The 17959-nt window shown below is 39.7% G+C and overlaps 1 protein-coding gene across 1 annotated transcript; it reads right to left on the bottom strand.

Annotated features, from left to right (window-relative positions):
• Window positions 1-203: 203 nt before the first annotated feature.
• CUZD1 (CUB and zona pellucida like domains 1) lies at window positions 204-3963 on the bottom strand (the record flags this gene model as incomplete). Its single annotated transcript, XM_082658916.1, is given in 12 exon segments — window positions 204-254; window positions 256-352; window positions 354-391; window positions 395-436; window positions 440-467; window positions 469-519; window positions 521-624; window positions 628-676; window positions 678-749; window positions 751-772; window positions 775-841; window positions 3775-3963. Coding segments are annotated over 12 exon segments (810 nt in total).
• Window positions 3964-17959: the final 13996 nt, after the last annotated feature.

The following is a 17959-nucleotide window of genomic DNA, read 5'->3' as shown; positions in this document are numbered from 1 at the left end:
ATGAATATATCCTAAAAGGTTCAGTGTAAAGGTCTCATGGAAGGAGATTCTTTTTTGTTTTTAATTTTCTTGAATGTGGTTTGTAGGTTTTCCCCCCTCTTTTATGGAGCCCTCCTTAATTTATTCCTAATGTATCTAGCCATGAGGTAGCACTTCTTCGACACTCAGGAGAAATGCATTTCACTTAAGTCTGAACCCTTTAGTTAATAGTCCTGCAGTTTCTGGACTTTGTAGTCTGTTCTCTGACTCACAAACATGCCTTGCTAGAATTGTAGCCACAATCACAATATTCAGAACAAGGATCATGAGTGAAAACAGATGCAGATTGTTAAAAGGTTGAATCTGGGTTTCAACGCGTTTGATACTGAAATTCTGAATTTCCACTTGCCCGTCAATCCCTTTTCAGATGAATGCATCCTATGACAGAATTAGTCTTCTATTTGTATGGAGAAATGTCTCTTTTCCTTCAGAAAAACAGTCTTGTTGCAGCGAGACTGATTACTACTACCACTGTGAAACCTTACACTCGAGATACACGGAGCCCAGACACCTCAAGAATTCAAAGGAGTTAAACTGGAATCTTGCACAGTGTCGAGGTAAGGGATACACCTTACAAGTCTCATCTTAATTACATCCATTCTTGCTGAGGTTATAGGTTGGAGATGCAAAGTCAGATGGGAGTGGTGCTGCAGGTATCCTGGAACACCACCAAATTTGGATCTGAGGTGCATAGACTTACCTGAACAAAAAGTTTGGTTCAAATCCACATATATGGTGACTCCAACATAGGCTTTCCAAATGAACTGGACTCAAAAAAATACAATTGTTTCTCCTTTTCTTTCTTTTTTAAAGGTTAGTTTTCTGGTGACAGTAATTAAAGAATAACTGTTGAACTTCTCTTCAATGGGCTAAAAGAAAGGGCGTGGGTATCATTCAGGTTCATAAATAATGCCTCCTTGAAAAAATATATTGAGCCAATAAACCATGTGCTTGACATAATTCCTAGTTTTTAAGTCACCCTTTTTCTTTCCAAACTAATAAAATGTAGTGTATCTTTTTTGGTCTAATTTTTAAAATTAATTAATTTTTGGCTGCGTTGGGTCTTCGTTGCTGCGTGCGGGCTTTCTTTAGCTGTGGCAAGCGGGGGCTACTCTTCGTTGCAGTGTGCGGGCTTCTCATTGCAGTGGCTTCTCTTGTTGCGGAGCACGCGCTCTAGGCACTGGGGCTTCAGTAGTTGTGGCTCGCAGGCTTAGGTGCTCTGTGGCATGTGGGATCTTCCCGGACCAGGGCTCGAACCTGTGTCCCCTGCACTGGCAGGCAGATTCTTAACCATTGTGCCACCAGGGAGGTCCTTGGTCTAATTTGCTCATGGGAAATGCCATTACATATAACCTTTCATGAACCTAGTGTCAAATGCCTCTTTTCTCTTCATTTCAATATCACAGCTGATTACGTGCTAGCTACAGTGCAGACACAAGCTACTATTACAAAGAGGTGGCAAATATACAAAACAGGTTATTATTCAGCAGAGGCTATTTAGCAATACATAACTTACAATGTAATTTACTTGTTTCCCCCACAAAGTTACATGACTATTGCAAATACCATAAACTATGTTCAATTCAGCCATCAAAGGAGGATTTATTGTATGTTTCCTGCTTCAGCTGAGATCTTATTATAGCTCCCACAGGTAGTCAAAACACAAGAGAATTTTAACTTCCTTCAATAACTGCTCAAACTTGAATGTAGCTAATGTGGAAGGAAATAAGAATGGGCTGTAAGTCTGTCGTATCCTCTGGGTGTTTGAGAATCTCTGGTTTGTATTTCTAAATTGATATGTAATCATTTTGTCTTTTTTTTTTTTTTTTTTTTTTTTTGCCGGTACGCGGGCCTCTCACTGTTGTGGCCTCTCCCGTTGCAGAGCACAGGCTCCGGACGCGCAGGCTCAGCGGCCATGGCTCACGGGCCCAGCCGCTCCGCGGCACGTGGGATCTTCCCGGACCAGGGCACGAACCTGTGTCCCCTGCATCATTAGGCGGACTCTCAACCCTGCGCCAGGGAAGCCCCATTTTGTCTTTTTAAAAGAATTAATTTTAAGAGTTTTTTCCTTAAGAAAAAAAATCAACTAGCTTGTTAAATTTTACATCGTATATTGGACTGTATCATCAAGGCTAGATTTCCTCAGCCACATTTTAGGCCCTTTCCTCAGCAATATACACTTGCTTCTTAAAAAATAATAAATAATAAAAATCATTTTCCCAAGCACCTCAGTCTAAAGTTACAGCTGTATCTGGTTACTCTTTGGATGGGAAATAGGCCGGTTGCTTTTCTTCTTGGTCCTCCAAGCCTTGCTCCTGAATCCTTTCCACACACATGACTCTTATTTCAAAGAGAAACCCCACTGGGAGGGTGGAAGACCTGACTGTGAGAGAAGGAAGTTATGCTAATTTCCCACCCCAAAGACGCCACTGAGCACTTCAAATACTTGCAGCTTAGGAGGGAAAAAAGGCTTCATTCTAGATCAATTCAAAGTTAGGTGATCACAACTGCAAGTTTTCAGGCTATGCCATCTCCTCCTCCACCTCTCACCAGTGCCTTCCTCAGCCCAAGAAACAGCGTTGCAGCCTGAGGAACAGAGCCAGGCAGAATGGGATGCAGTGTCCCCATGAGAGCCGGGCCCTGTGCTAATTGAAGACATGGACGGCTGTGTTGTTTCTGGCTGCACCACAGCCAGAACTTTATATTTGGAGGAACAAATGGCTCCCAAGTGTTCGGGCCACAACTTGTCTGTGTAGCTTCTCTGACGTTCAGGAGTACTTTGCCTCTCAAATATGAAAGATTCCAGAAAAGGGGAGCAGGGAGCTCTGGGAGAGGAAAGAATTTTTAAAAAATGTTTACTCATTTACCTTTGTTAGTTGAGGAGTTTCTAAAGGAGATATTGTTCAAGAAGAAATGGCACATATTAAAAGAAATCTTTCAAGAAGAAAATACAGTCCAATGCAAGCATTCATGTAACAAATATTTTATATATGTCATATGGTGCAATTATTCTTAACCTTTTCCCTAGCCTCTTTGAAAATCTGATGAACAATATGAATTATTTCCCTAGGAAAAAGCATACACATATGGAAGTACAGAGCCTTTGTCACAAAGTCCCTTAAGTGGAGGCAGGAGTGATATTACCAAAACAGTGATGGAGAAAACCCTGCCCTCCATCCCCCAGTAAAGATCAGCAATTAGACAGCTCTCCATGAATAAGAACAACTCTGGAGAGCTCTCGAGTCCACTTAAGAATCTTCAGCAACACAGTGGAACAAAAATCTGAGAATAACCTCATGAGAAGAGAAGGAAGAAAGCTTCATTTTGCCTGCATTATCCCATTCCTCAAGCCAGCACTGCTCAGGGTCAAGAGAGAACTTCCCAGCTAGAAAGAGCTCCCCTAGCCAGGAAACGAAGAGTGGATGGAGTGAGCAACCAGCCTCCCCAGCCTTTGGGGCACCATATGAAGGTCCCATTACAGTTTCACCCCACCCAGAGACTGGCAAAGCTGACACACAGAGAGACAGAAACAAGGAAGAAAAGCAGGAGTTACCAATAACAATCATGGTTTGTAGTGACTTGTGACTTGCTCTGCAGACAAATCCAGAAGATTTTGCCACTGAAGAAACGTGTTAACACCAGCAGTTGCCAGAGACCCCCTGGGGATTTCACCAGCTTTTGCCCCACAGGTATTTGTATTTACTGACACCAGCCACCTGAATCCTTCCCTGCTACCTCCTTCTTCACCCATGCCAGACCCCAGGAACTGTACTGGTGGCCAGCCCAGGCCTCTGTGGCTACATGAGTGCTAGATGCCAGCCTAGACCCCCACAGCTGACATCCACTTCCTAGTGTGTACTTGACATAGCCCCTCCAGGTGTGCATTTGCACGCCACTAGCCTGATACCTGTCACCAGTGTCCATTGCAGTGTGCACACCCAGGGGAAGACAATACAGCCACTTAAGAGCATGCTGACAGCCAAGGTCCCCATAACTGCCTGTGGGCTTGGATCAGGCCTTGTCTTCTGTCACTGTCTTGCACCACTGCACCACACTACCTGCAATTAAGGCCTCCAGCTGTGCACCTGCATACTCCTGGCCTGACCCCCATTACTGGCCTCCCCTGCAGTGCACACACAGAGGGAGACGATGCAGTCATAGGAGAGCACACCAACAGCCAGGGCCCCCCACAGCTGCCTGTGAGCCCACAACTGGCCCAGCCCTTGCTGCCTACCCTGGCCCCCACCACTGTGTATGTGTCTGCAGCTGATCCAAGCTACCACACAGGCACCTGCAGCAGGCCCCATAGCCCAGTGTATGTACACTACTGGCTCTAGCCACCATCATTGTCTGGCCTGGTCACTAGCTGTTGGACCTAGGGGCATAACTGAGGACCTCAACAGCCCTTACAGCCACTGTAGACCCCCACAGTGCTCCCAAGGACTACACAGTTGTTGATGTCGTGGACCTCAGCAGCATGAGCCAAGGAGACACCATGCACCCCTGGACCCAGTGCCACCACATGTCCCCACACTTAGTACCTTCCTCCACTAGAACCAGGGTCACAGCACATTCCAGCATGTCCCAAACCACAGGTGAAAGTCTTTCCTTGCTGAGATCAGTCCATGAAGCCCAGAAGAGGTGACTAGTTATTTAAATGTAGAGACATCTATGCAAGGCTACAAGGGATCATGAAGAATCAGGGAATCACGACTCTCCTGAAGGAATACAGTAAGCCATCAGTAATGATCCCCAAAGAAATGGAGATGTAGGAATTGCCCAACAAAGTGTTCAAAATAATTATTCTAAAGATGCTCAGAGAACTACAAAGAACACAGATAAATAATTTAACAATATTAGGAACACAACAGAAAAACAAAATGAGAAGTTCAACAGAAAGATAGAAAACATAAAAATGAACCAAACAAATTTTGGAGCTAAAGAATACAGAGTGAAGTGAAGAATTCAATAGAGAAATACGTAACAAAGAAACCTCCATAATGCTAAGAGCAAATTTCTCAGCACAGACCTTACAGACCAGGAGAGAATGAAATGATATATCCAAAGTACTAAAAGAAACAAACTGCCAATCAAGAATAATTTACCCAGAAAAACTGCCCTTCAGAAGTGAAGGTGAGACAGTTTCCCTAACAAACAAAAGCTGAGGGTGTTCTTCACCACTATACCTACTTTACAAGATATGCTGAAAGGAATTCTTCAAGCTGAAATGAAAGGATGATAATTAGTATCATGAAACATATGAAAATATATACCACACTGGTTAAATTTGGTATATAGTTACATTCAGAATACTCTAATACTGTAATATAGTGGTAGGTTAACTACTTAACCTTAGTATAAAAGTTAAAGGACAAAAGTATTTTTAAAAAGCTATAGCTACAATAATTTCTTAATGGATACACAAAATAAAAAGATGTAAATTGTGACATCAAAAATATAAAAGGGGGAGTAAAAGGTAGAGTTTTTGTAGGTAATCGAAGTTAAATTGTTATCAATGTAAAGTAGATTGTTGTATGTATAAGATGCTTTATGTAAGCCTCATGATAGCCACAAAGCAAAAACCCACAGTAGATTCACAAAAGATAAAGAGAGGGGCGAGTTCCCTGGTGGCCTAGTGGTTAGGATTCTTGGCTTTCACTGCCATGGCCTGGGTTAAATCCCTGGTCAGGGAACTGAGATCCTGCAAACCACATGGTGCAGCCAAAAAAAAAAAAAAAAAAAGAGAAGGGAATCAAAGCATACCCACTATGGAAAATAACTAATTTACAACAGAAGACAGCAAGAGAGAGGAAGAAAGGAACAAGGGAACTACAAAACAGCCAGAAAACAATTCATAAGGTAGCGTTAGTAAAGCCTTACTTACAATAATTAATCTAAATGTAAATGGGTTGAACTCTCCAATCAAAAGACATGGAGTGGCTGGATGTATTAAAAAAAATAAGACCTGACTATATGCTGCCTACAAGAGGTTCACTTCAGCTTTAAGGACACAGGAAGGCTCAAAGTGAAGGAATGAAAAAATATATTCCATGCAAGATAGAAACCAAAAGAGAAAGGGTAGCTATACTTGTATCAGACTAAATAGACTTTAAGCCAAAAATGGTAACAAGAGACAAATAAGGTCATTATATAATGATAAAGCAGATGATTCATCAAAAAGATTTAACAGTTATAAATATATATGCACCCAACACTGAGGCACTTATAGTAAGCAAATACTAACAGGATGTAAAGGGAGAAATAGACAATACAGTAAGTCCCCCACATACGAACCTTCAAGTTGCAAACTTTCAAAGATTCGAATGTGCTTTTGCATGCCCAATCACGTTAGTTCACGTGTCTGGCATATATTGTCACGTGTGTGCATCCTCTAGAAGTGGTTGCGCAGGAAATGGCAAGGGGATTTTCTTTATTTGAGGAGGCACTGTTAGCCTTTGAGGCACAGGACCCGAATGCAGAATGGTACACAAAGGGTGCAGCAGCAATTCAGAATGCAATCTAGTGCTACCATGTCATCTATGATGAGAAAAGAAGGGCTACTACCCAGACATCACTGGATCCTTTTTTTAAGAGGGTAGATAGAATTGAATCCAGCAAGGAACCAGAACCTGTGCCATCAACGTCAGGTGTGAGTGAAATTGCAGCTTGCCTTCCGTCTTCTATTGCTGACGATCCTTCGGCTCTACTATCTCCCACCTCCTTTCCCTCTTCCAGTCAGTAACTCTTCTTGCCTGCTCACTCGATGCCAGCCCCTGTATGCCAGCTGTTGTACTGTACTACTGTACTTTTCAAGGTACTGTACTGTAAGTTAAAAAATGTTTTATTTTTTATGTATTACTTGTGTGAAAAGTATTATAAACCTATTACAGTACAGTACTATATAGCCGATTGTGTTAGTTGGGTACCTAGGCTAACTCTGACTTACAAACAAATTGGACTTACGAACGCATGCTCAGAACCAAACTCGTTTGTTTGTAGGGGACTTACTGTACAATACTAGACTTCAAAACCCTATTTTCAACAATAGATCATCCAGACATAAAATTAACAAGGAAACGTGGGATTTGGCACATACTTCAAACCAAATGGGCCTAACAGACATATAGAAGAGATTCCATCCAACAGCAAAAGAATATATATTATTCTCAAGTGCACAGAAAGCATTCTCCAGGACAGATCATATGATAGGTCATGAAACAAGTCTTAGCAAATGTAAGAAGACTGAAATCATACCAAGTATCTTTTCTAACCACAATGGTATGAAACTAGAAATCAGTAACAGGAGGAAAGCTGGAAATTTCACAAATAGCGGAAATTAAACAACACACTTCAGAACAACCAATGGGTCACAGAATTAATCAAAAGGGAAAAAATTATCTTGAAACAAATGAAAATGGAAACACAACAATATAAAAGCCATGGGATGCTGCAAAAGCAGTTCTAAGAGGGAAGTGTATAGTGATAAACACCTACACTAAGAAAAAAGATTTCAAATAACCAGCTTTATACCTAAAGAAACTAGAAAAAGAACAAACTAAGCCCAAAATTAGGAGAAGAAAGGAAATAACAAAGATCAGAGCAGAAATACATGAAATAGAGTCCAGAAAAACACTAGAAAAGATTAATGTAAATAAGAGCTAGTTTTTTGGAAAGATAAAACAAAATAGACAAACCTTTAGCTAGACTAAGAAAAAAGAGAGAAGACTCAAATAAGAGATTACTGTGAATAATTATATGCCAACAAATTGACTAACCTAGAAGAAATGGATACATTTTTAGAAACATACATCTACCAAGACTGAATTGTAAAAAAAATAGAAAATCTAAACAGACCCATAATCGCTAAGAAGATTGAACCAGTAGTCATACACCTCCCAATAAAGAAAAGCCTAGGACCAGATGGCTTCACTGTGAATTCTACCAAACATTTAAAGAAGCCTTAAGACCAAGCTTTCTCTCAAATTCTTCTAAAACACTGAAGAGGGTGGGAGACTCCTAAACTCATTTTACAAGTCCAGCATTACTCTGACACCAAAGCCAGATAAGGATACTATAATAAAAGAAAACTACAGACCATATCCCCAATGAACGTAGATGCAAAAATCCTCAACAAAATACTAGCAAACCGAATTGAACACCACATTAAAAGGATCATACACCATGATCAAGCAGGATTTATCCCTTGGATGCAAGGACAGTTCACACATGAAAGTCAATAAATGTGATACACATTAATAGAATAAAAGATAAAAATCATATGATCATCTCAATAGATGCAGAAAAAGAATTTGACAAAATACTATAATCCTTTCACAATAAAAATGCTCAACGAATTGGGTACAGAAGGAAAATACCTCAACATAGTAAAGGCCATATGTAGCAAGCACACAGCTAACAGCAGACTCAGTGGTGAAAGGTTGAAAGCTTTTTCTCTAAGATCAAGAACAAGACAAGGATGCCCACTCTTGCAATAAATTTGACTTAGATAGTACTGGAAGTGTTAGCCAGAGTAATCAGGCAAGAAAAAAAGGTAAAAAAAAAAAACATCCAAATTGGAAAGAAAAAAATTAAAATTGTCTCTGTTTGCTGATGTAGAAAATCCCAAAGACTCTACCAAAAAACTTTCAGAATTAATCAATGGATTCAGTACAATTGTAGGATACAAAATCAACACACAGAAATCAGCTGCATTTCTATTCACTAACAATGAAAAACAAAGAAAACAATATCATTCACAATAGAATCAAAATCAATAAAATACTTAGGAATAAATTTAACCAAGAAGGTGAAAGATCTGTACACTGAAAACCATAAGACACTGATGAAATTAAAGAAAATGCAAATAAATGGAAAGATATCCTGTGTTTATGCATTGGAAGAATTAAAATTAACTTGTTCATAATACCCACGGTCATCTATAGATTCAATGCAATCCTTATTAAACTTCCAGTGGCATTTTTCACAGAAATAGAAAAACAATCCTAAAATTTGAATGGAACTACAAAAGATGTCAAATAGCCAAAGCATCAATTAAAAGAAGAACAAAGCTGGAGGCATCACACTTCCTGATTTCAAACTATACTACAAAGCTATTATAAGCAAAACAGTATGTACTGACATAAATTCCAATGGAACAGAAGAGCACAAAAATAAACCTATGTGTATATGGTCAGCTAATATTTGACAAGGGAGCCAAAAACACTCAATGAGGAAAAAATAGTCTCTTCAATAATGGTGCTGGGAAGACTGCATAACCACACGCAGAATGGAACTGGACCCCTATCTTATGCCATTCACAAATACAGGAGACCTGAAACCATAAAAGGTCTGGAAGAAAACAAGGAGAAAACTCCTTGACATTGATCTTTGCAATGATTTTTTGGATATGATGCCTAAAGCACAATCAACAAAAATAAAAATTAATAAGTGGGACTATATCAAGCTAAAAAGCTTCTGGGGCTTCCCTGGTGGTGCAGTGGTTGAGAGTCTGTCTGCTGATGCAGGGGACACGGGTTCGTGCCCCGGTCCGGGAAGATCCCACGTGCTGCGGAGTGGCTAGTCCCGTGAGCCATGGCCGCTGAGCCTGCGCGTCCGGAGCCTGTGCTCTGCAACGGGAGAGGCCACAACAGTGAGAGGCCCGTGTACTGCAAAAAAAAAAAAAAAAAGCTTCTGCACAGCAAAAGAGATAGTCAACAAAATGAAAAAGCAATCTACAGAATGGGAGAAAATATTTGCAAATCTTATATCTGATACATGATTAATATCCAAAATATATAAAGAACTCATACAACTCAACAGCAAAAAAAAAAAAAAAAAAAAAAAAAAAAAATCCAAAACAAAAAAACCCCCCCACAAAATCCAATTAAAAATGAGCTAAGAAAATGACATTTTTCTAAAGAAGACAGACAAATGGCCAACAGGTGCATGAAAAAGTGCTCTACACTACTAATCATCAGGGAAATGCAAATCAAAACGACAATGACATATTACCTCATACCTGTTAGAAGGGCTATTGTCAAAAAGATGAGGGAAACAAGTGTAGGTGAGGATGTAGAGAAAAGGGAACCTTTGTGCACTGTTGTTGGGAATAGATATGGGTACAGCCACTATGGAACAGTATGAAGGTATCTTAAAAATTAAAAATAGAACTACCGTATGATGAAGCAATCCCACTTCTGGGTATATATCCAAAGGAAATGAAAACAGGATCTGGAAGCGGTATCTGCACTCCCATGTTCACTGCAGCATATTCACAATAGCCAAGATAGGGAAACAACTAAGTGTCCATCAACAGATAAATAGATAAGAAGTGGTGTATATGTACAATGGAATATTATTCAGCCATGAGAAAGAAGAAAGTTCTGCCATTTGTGACAACATGGATGAAGCTTGAGGGCATTATGCTAAGTAAAACACGTCAGACAAAGAAAGACGAATACTGTACATCACTTACATGTGGAATCTAAAAAAGCCAAAGTCATAGACACAGAGATTAGAATAGTGATTACCAGGCAATGGTGGGGGTGGGGGAAATGGGAGATGTTGATCAAATGGTACAAACTTCCAGTTATAAGATGAATAAATTCTGGGGATCAAATGATTATAGTTAATAATGCTGTATTACATACTTGAAAGTTGCTAAGAGAGTAGATCTTAAATGTTCTCGCCACAAAAAGGAAGTAGTAATTATGTGACATGATGGAGGTGTTAGCTAATGCTCTGGTGGTAATCATTTTGCAATATATATATTTGCAATATATAAGTGTATCAAACCAATACTTTGTACACCTTAAACTTACATGTTATATGTCAACTATACCTCAATAAAGCTGGGGGAAAAAGACTTTATTAAATTAAAAAAAAATTTTAGGGGAAACCTTCCCTTATGTACTCTTTTATAACTGCCTTGACAAATTTGAGATGGTTATACTTTTTTCAATTTAATTTTTTCATAATTGTATTAGAAAGCAATAACTGCTTTTGTACCCTTTCTGATAGCCCACTTGAGGATGACTTTTGCGTTGTTTTTTTTTGCGGTACGCGGGCCTCTCACCCCCGCAGCCTCTCCCGCTGCGGGACACAGGCCCCCGACGCGCAGGCTCAGCAGCCATGGCTCACTGGCCCAGCCGCTCCGCGGCACGCGGGATCCTCCCGGACCGGGGCACGAACCCGCGTCCTCTGCATCGGCAGGCGGACTCCCAACCATTGCGCCACCAGGGAAGCCCCTTTTGCGTTATTTTTCACAACAGACTTTTCATGTCTTTGAATTCTTTTAGCTGGAGTAGGAAATGCAAACAAATCAACAAATGCATTTAGCCCTTGAAAGTTGGAGTCCAGCTGAGTAGTTACAATATCAATTACATCATGAACAATTCCTTTTACCTAAAAAACTGCTAAAACTCAGAGGGTGGCAGTATTATTTCTCAACATAGGACCAACTGGAAAAGAAAATGTAGACCCCTTTTAAATATCTCTGAATGTTGGCAAACCTGGGGAATTTTTTGATATGAGAAAAATATGCATTTGCTTTTAAGGCAACATATTGCCTATTATGTATTAATCAACTGACTTCAACAAAGACTATCTTATCTGTTGCTGAAAATCGACAAACAGCCACTAGAGTGCTATCTTTGCCAGTGCCAAAAAGATTTCCAAATCTTTTCAGCTAAAAAGCCAGCAAAGATCAAAAAGAGGTTTCACATGAGCTCTCTACGTGCCAATGAGATACAAGTGCCATTTTTAGCACATTATAATAATCCTGTTGTACAGCATTCTTTTCCAATGACCTGTAAAAATTATATATTTGAGAGAGGTACTTATTTTCAGCATAAGAAAAGTATGAATTAGGAAAGGTACATTTAATAAGTTCAATGATCTATTGCTACAAGTTAATATACTTTTTTTCCATTCTATGGAGTTACAAATTCCTGGCCAATTAGCCATAATAGAGATGAAACTTGACTGCTACAGTGCAACTTGACAAAATGATTTATTACTCCTTAGTCACTGGAATAAATATGTGCTAACATTTACAGCTTTTCACTTATTTTGTTATGAACGCCTTCCACCAAATTAAAATATGTGCACTAGCATAATATTGTAGCCAGAGAAAGGAAGAGAGAGAGAAAGGAAAGAAGGAAGGAAGGAAAGAAGGGAGGGAAGGAGGGAGGGAGGGAGGGAGGGACGGAAGCCCAGCCCATGTTGAATCTAGTTAAGTGCAATTTATTTTATTTGCTAATGATATCACACTAATTTTCTAATGCATTCACATATCGATAATCACAGAAGAAGGGAGCCCCCATTAGGAATATCTCTCCAAGATGAAGCTGTGAGTAGGGCAGGTCACCACAGACTAGTTAAACTGTATTTTTAGTTTTATCATTCTGCCCCTAGTATCTGGCACATAGGAGGTAAAGAACATTTGTTGAACCGCTGCTAGGATATGACATAATACATTGTTTCTTTTAATTTTAGAATTATGTGGCATTGAGAAGGAAAATGGAGAGAGATGAAATAATAGTTGCTGAGGTTTGGGATTCTGGAAAGATATATAATGCTCCAAGGAGGAGTAGAATTAGAGCTGGAAATTTGTTTCTTTAATTTCCCGACTCAAGCATTACTTTTAAAATGAAAACTCTTATCAAATTAATCTTTGAAAAATCAATTAAAACAGCTAAAACAGAAAACGAGAGACTCTCAGAAACCCGTTGTCCACAATAACCATTGTTGACAATACTGCACATTTGAAAAGTGCCAGAGTATTCTTTCTCTTTTCTGATTCTCTTTAGAACTTAAGCTATTTAGAATTACACGAAGGGCTCTATTAATTTCAAGATTGAAAAGGTAAGGAAACAAACCCCTCTAATAAACTTCTCCTTCAGAAAATATGCTGTGAGGAGGAAAAGGCTGACGGCTAGACAAATGTTACAGAAATCCGCTGGTAAAGATGCCCTTTGCTTCACGTTGGGAGCAAGTAGTTATGTCAGAGCATGTGGTGAGCACCTCTACCTGGGTGTTCCGCCCAAGAACACAGGTACTCTCACGGTGTCCTCCTTCTCACATGAAGAGAGAGTTAAACTCATTATTTTAACAGGGCTCACCCTGTGTACACTCTTTTAGGAATCTCTACCTCAATGGTACAATGAGGTTAATACATGAAGCAAAGCAAAATTCCTATGATAGGTTTACATAGGGTGGCCTGAGGGATTCATAAGCTGTTCTTGAAACACCACACCTATCTTCCAACTGTCACAGGCTGTATAGAATCAATATGCAGCCTGCTTTTCTAGAAGCCTGAATGGCTTAGGGCTGAAGAGAATATAGTTGGGTTGTGTGGTCTATCTTTCAGACGGGAGTCATGGTATTGGTCAACTTGCCAGCAACCCTTGGACTTGGGCTTGGATATGACAGGAATAGCAGAACTCACTAGAGAGGTCATCAGCTGCTTCCTCTAATCACTTTCTGGGTGCCGTGACCTCCAGTGGCAGAGGCATTTATTCTTCAAGGGTGTTTGGCTCTCTTGGAAGCCTATGAACCTGGTCGGTCCTCACTGTGTGATCAGCTGCCAAGGGAATTAATTGCCAGCGCAATGTTGAGAATAGATGTGAAGTTATACTGATAGGATAACATTTCAAGGTCTGCTAATCCTTGTGTCTAGTGACATGAGAAGACCATCAAACCTGCTTGAGTATGGGAGGTATTTCTGCAAAGGGATAAGATTACAATTAAGTGTCTCAAAGCTCCTGCCTCTTTTATGAAGTACAGACTCTACCTAGAAGTAAGTCACCAGAATAAAAGGATCATTTCTCTTTCAGAACAGTGACCTGAGCAGTCACTCTGTAATTTCTCTGGTGGTCCTTCTTCTTTGCCCTTGGCATTTCACTTAATTTCCAAATTAAAAAAATCATTTTCCTATAACATGTAACACCTTTTTGATCTCCCACCAATGTTCCCATCCTTATGCCTATTTATCGATATATAAGAACTTCAGATCCCTCATCTTTTCCCCCAAATACTCCAGACATGTGAATTGCCTCATTAGGAGAAATCACAGAAACCACTTCTTTGTATCACCAATGAGCTAAGTCCATTCCAGGTGCTAGAAACCCCAACCTACCTGTAACTAATAATGCCCTCCTCCTCCACAAGAACAAAGGGAAAAATAACCACTTGTTCCCATCATGAAGCAATGGGTATCATCAGCAATGGAGTTCTATAGTATCTGTCTAGCCATCAGTCTTTTCCACCTCACAGCATATTTTCTGAGGGCTGTGCAGGGCTGGGGGGATGACTAAACTGAAAGGTGAAATGAACATGGACCCTGACCTTAAGGCATTCCCAGACTTGAAGAAGACACAGACACGTAACAAATACACTGTGATTCAGTAAGTACTATAATAAAGCTACCTAAAATGTTCAAAAGAAACAGAGGATGATGTGCTAAGAAAAAGGGAGGTGATGATTTGCCAGCCAGAATATAAAAGAACATTCTATTTCCAGAGGTAGGAAAACAACATGAGGAAAAGTACAGAGGCTTCCAATGAGCAACTGTTGAAACTGTTCTGGATGTTGCAATGATATCTGAAAATACAAGCTTTACCTCTGTTGTATGTAGTATATAAAAATCAGTATAAAGTAATACAGTACAGAGCAGTCTTTAAAAAAAAAAACTTTCACATTTAAGACAACATAACGACTTTCAAACCAGAGCTAGAATATAGACTGACACGAAGATGCCTCATTCTCACGAATGTAAATTGTGATGTTATACTATTCATAAAAACATGATGGAACTCTCAGAAGGCAATTTTATAAGCAAAACCAAATAGCCGAATAATACCAGAAAAACAACCACCATTAACTGAACGCCTATGTGGCAGGACCCAATCTCATTGATTTATATACATAATCTCCTTTACTTTAATTCTCACAATAGTCCTTGAGGTAGGTATTATCCCTATTCTACACTTAGGGAAACAAACTCAGAAGAGTCAAGCAAATCATCCCTAAGTGACAGAGTTGGATTCAAATCCCAGGTTAATTTGATGACATGGCATCATACCTCACATCCACCCCCGAAATCCTACCAAGAACCAGTGAAAGCTCATTATGATTAAGACTTTATGACTATGTAACTACAAGCATATATGCAGCAGCACTGCACAGCACAAAGAGCACTATACCAAGAATCATGAAGATAGTATTCTAATCCCATAGTCTTTTGCTAAGTAACTTGGTTTAATTACTTAACCCTTGAGTAAGATGAAGCAGACAATTTCTAAGGCTCTATCCAGCTGTAAAACGCTCCTTTATTATAATCACTGCTGCATAATGGGTTTTTCATTTAAGTATTAGCCATTATCTTAAAAATAAGGTCATCTTTCAAAAACGAAGAATCATTTAATCAGTCATGTTTACAGAGCTCCCTACACTAAGTCTAATGCTAGGCCAAGTGTTGAATAATCCAAAGTAGGATCTCACTTCAACAGCTGGGTTAGCTTTGGGACTTCCCTGGTGGCACAGTGGTTAAGAATCCGCCTGCCAATGCAGGGGACAGTTTCAAGCCCTGGTCCAGGAAGATCCCACATGACGCAGAGCGACTAAGCCCGTGTGCCACAACTACTGAGCCTGCACTCTAGAGCGTGTGTGCCTAGAACCTGTGCTCCAAAACAGAAGAAGCCACCGCAATGAGAAGCCCGTGTACCACAATGAAGAGCTGCTCCCACTCCCCACAATTAGAGAAAGCCTGCACGCAGCAATGAAGACCCAATGCAGCCCCCCTCCCCCCCAAAAAAAGCTGGGTTAGCTTCTCACTGTTATTTACCCAGGGAATGTTTTTCAGTGTTTTGGGAAAGAGCACAATACAGTAGTAGTAATGGGCTAGAAATCCAACAGCTGTAGATTTTAATCTCAGTGCTGTCACTCAATAATTCTGTGACACTGGGGCAAGGGATTTAAGGCTGTAAAACAGTTTCCCATTCACTTATGAAAATTGAAAAAAATAATCCTTACTAAGTAATTTGGTTTAAGAGATTAAATAAGGGACATGAAAATGCCTAGTATCAAGAGTGGCACAATATAAGCACTGAGTAAGGGTTATTCTTCTGCTCCTTGAGCTGCAGTTAAATTAGTGCAAAGCAGCTTTAAACACTACTGGATTTAAAAAAAAAGCCCACATTCATATCTGAGAGACAAAGTACTGATAAAAGTACAGTTCTGGGCCAGATTTAAATCTTGATCCTGCTACTTCCTTGCAGTGTGAGTCTGAACAGCTTACTTACCTTCCCTGAGTTTCTGTTTCCACATTGGAATGAGGATAATCATCAAACACAGTTATTGTGAGAACGAAACGAGCAATAGAGAATTAAATTAGATAAAACTTACCTTATACCACAGTGTCTAGTACATAACGAATTCTCAATAAACATTAGTTCTCATTATTACTCTAGCCAACATTTTCAGTTTGGACAAACCCCCTATTAACAGTCAAGGTCTTCAAAAAGAGTCATGTACCAAAATGTTCATTGCAGCTCTATTTACAATAGCCTGGAGATGGAAACAACCTAAGTGTCCCTCATCGAATGAATGAAGAAGATGTGGCACATATATACAATGGAATATTACTCAGCCATAAAAAGAAACGAAATTGAGCTATTTGTAATGAGGTGGATAGACCTAGAGTCTGTCATACAGAGTGAAGTAAGTCAGAAAGGGAAAGACAAATACCGTATGCTAACACATATATATGGAATTAAAAAAAAAATGTCATGAAGAACCTAGGGGTAAGACAGGAATAAAGACACAGACCTACTAGAGAATGGACTTGAGGATATGGGGAGGGGGAAGGGTAAGCTGTGACAAAGCGAGAGAGAGGCATGGACATACACTACCAAACGTAAAATAGATAGCTAGCAGGAAGCAGCCGCAAAGCACAGGGAGATCAGCTCGGTGCTTTGTGACCACCTAGAGGGGTGGGATAGGGAGGGTGGGAGGGAGGGAGACGCAAGAGGGAAGAGATATGGGAACATATGTATATGTATAACTGATTCACTTTGTTACAAGCAGAAACTAACACACCATTGTAAAGCAATTATACTCCAATAAAGATGTAAAAAAAAAAAATGTCAATGTCAAATTTTCTCTTCATTGCCGCCTCAAGTTCTGCCAGCTGGGCCTTGCTTCATGCTGCATACAAGGATCCTTGTACGTTTTGGCTGAAGGTAAGAACTAGGAATGAACTGAAGCTCAGCTTCAGCCTGGGAACTTGTACATTATCTGCTCCTCAACTTCAGCCTTTGCAAGGTTTAACAGTTGAATGCCTACTTCAGATTGCTTTCTGGCACCCACAGCTTGTGTATAATCAATGACTATGTGATTACATAGGTTATGGTCATACCTAATTAGTATGGCATCTTGATTTATAATTAATCATTGAATGTTCACTTTCAAATAAACATTTTAGATGTAACTTGGGAGTGAAAATCTCCCTATGTGCTTAACATGTCGAAATCTATCCACCAGTTTAAGTGTGAATGTGCCTTTAGAATGCAAGTATTTCTTACATGATGCTTGCTGTAAAGATTCTCCTTCTACTGCAGGGAAGATGCTGAAATTGGTGTGCATACACGCAACTAAAAATGATATGCAACTTGAAATTCAGAAGCAATATTTTTATCTTGAGAGCCAGTCACATCACTCCAGTGCCAGATTTCTAGAACCAACATTTACTGACAATTGTTTTCTCAAGCAAATGTGTGATGCAGTAAATCCCTGCAAAAACATTAGAAAAAAAAATAAACAAGGGCAACATATCTTAGGTTTCTGAAAACTTTATCCAATTGTGCATAAAGTTTCAGTTAGTGAGAATACTTTAATAAAACTGTATCATCACCACTGACCC

Source organism: Grampus griseus (assembly GCF_964374135.1).
Source record: "Grampus griseus genome assembly, chromosome: 7".
Classification (NCBI taxonomy): domain Eukaryota; kingdom Metazoa; phylum Chordata; class Mammalia; order Artiodactyla; family Delphinidae; genus Grampus; species Grampus griseus.
The sequence above is the reverse complement of the archived record's forward strand: the minus strand, read 5'-3'. Positions and strand labels throughout refer to the sequence as shown.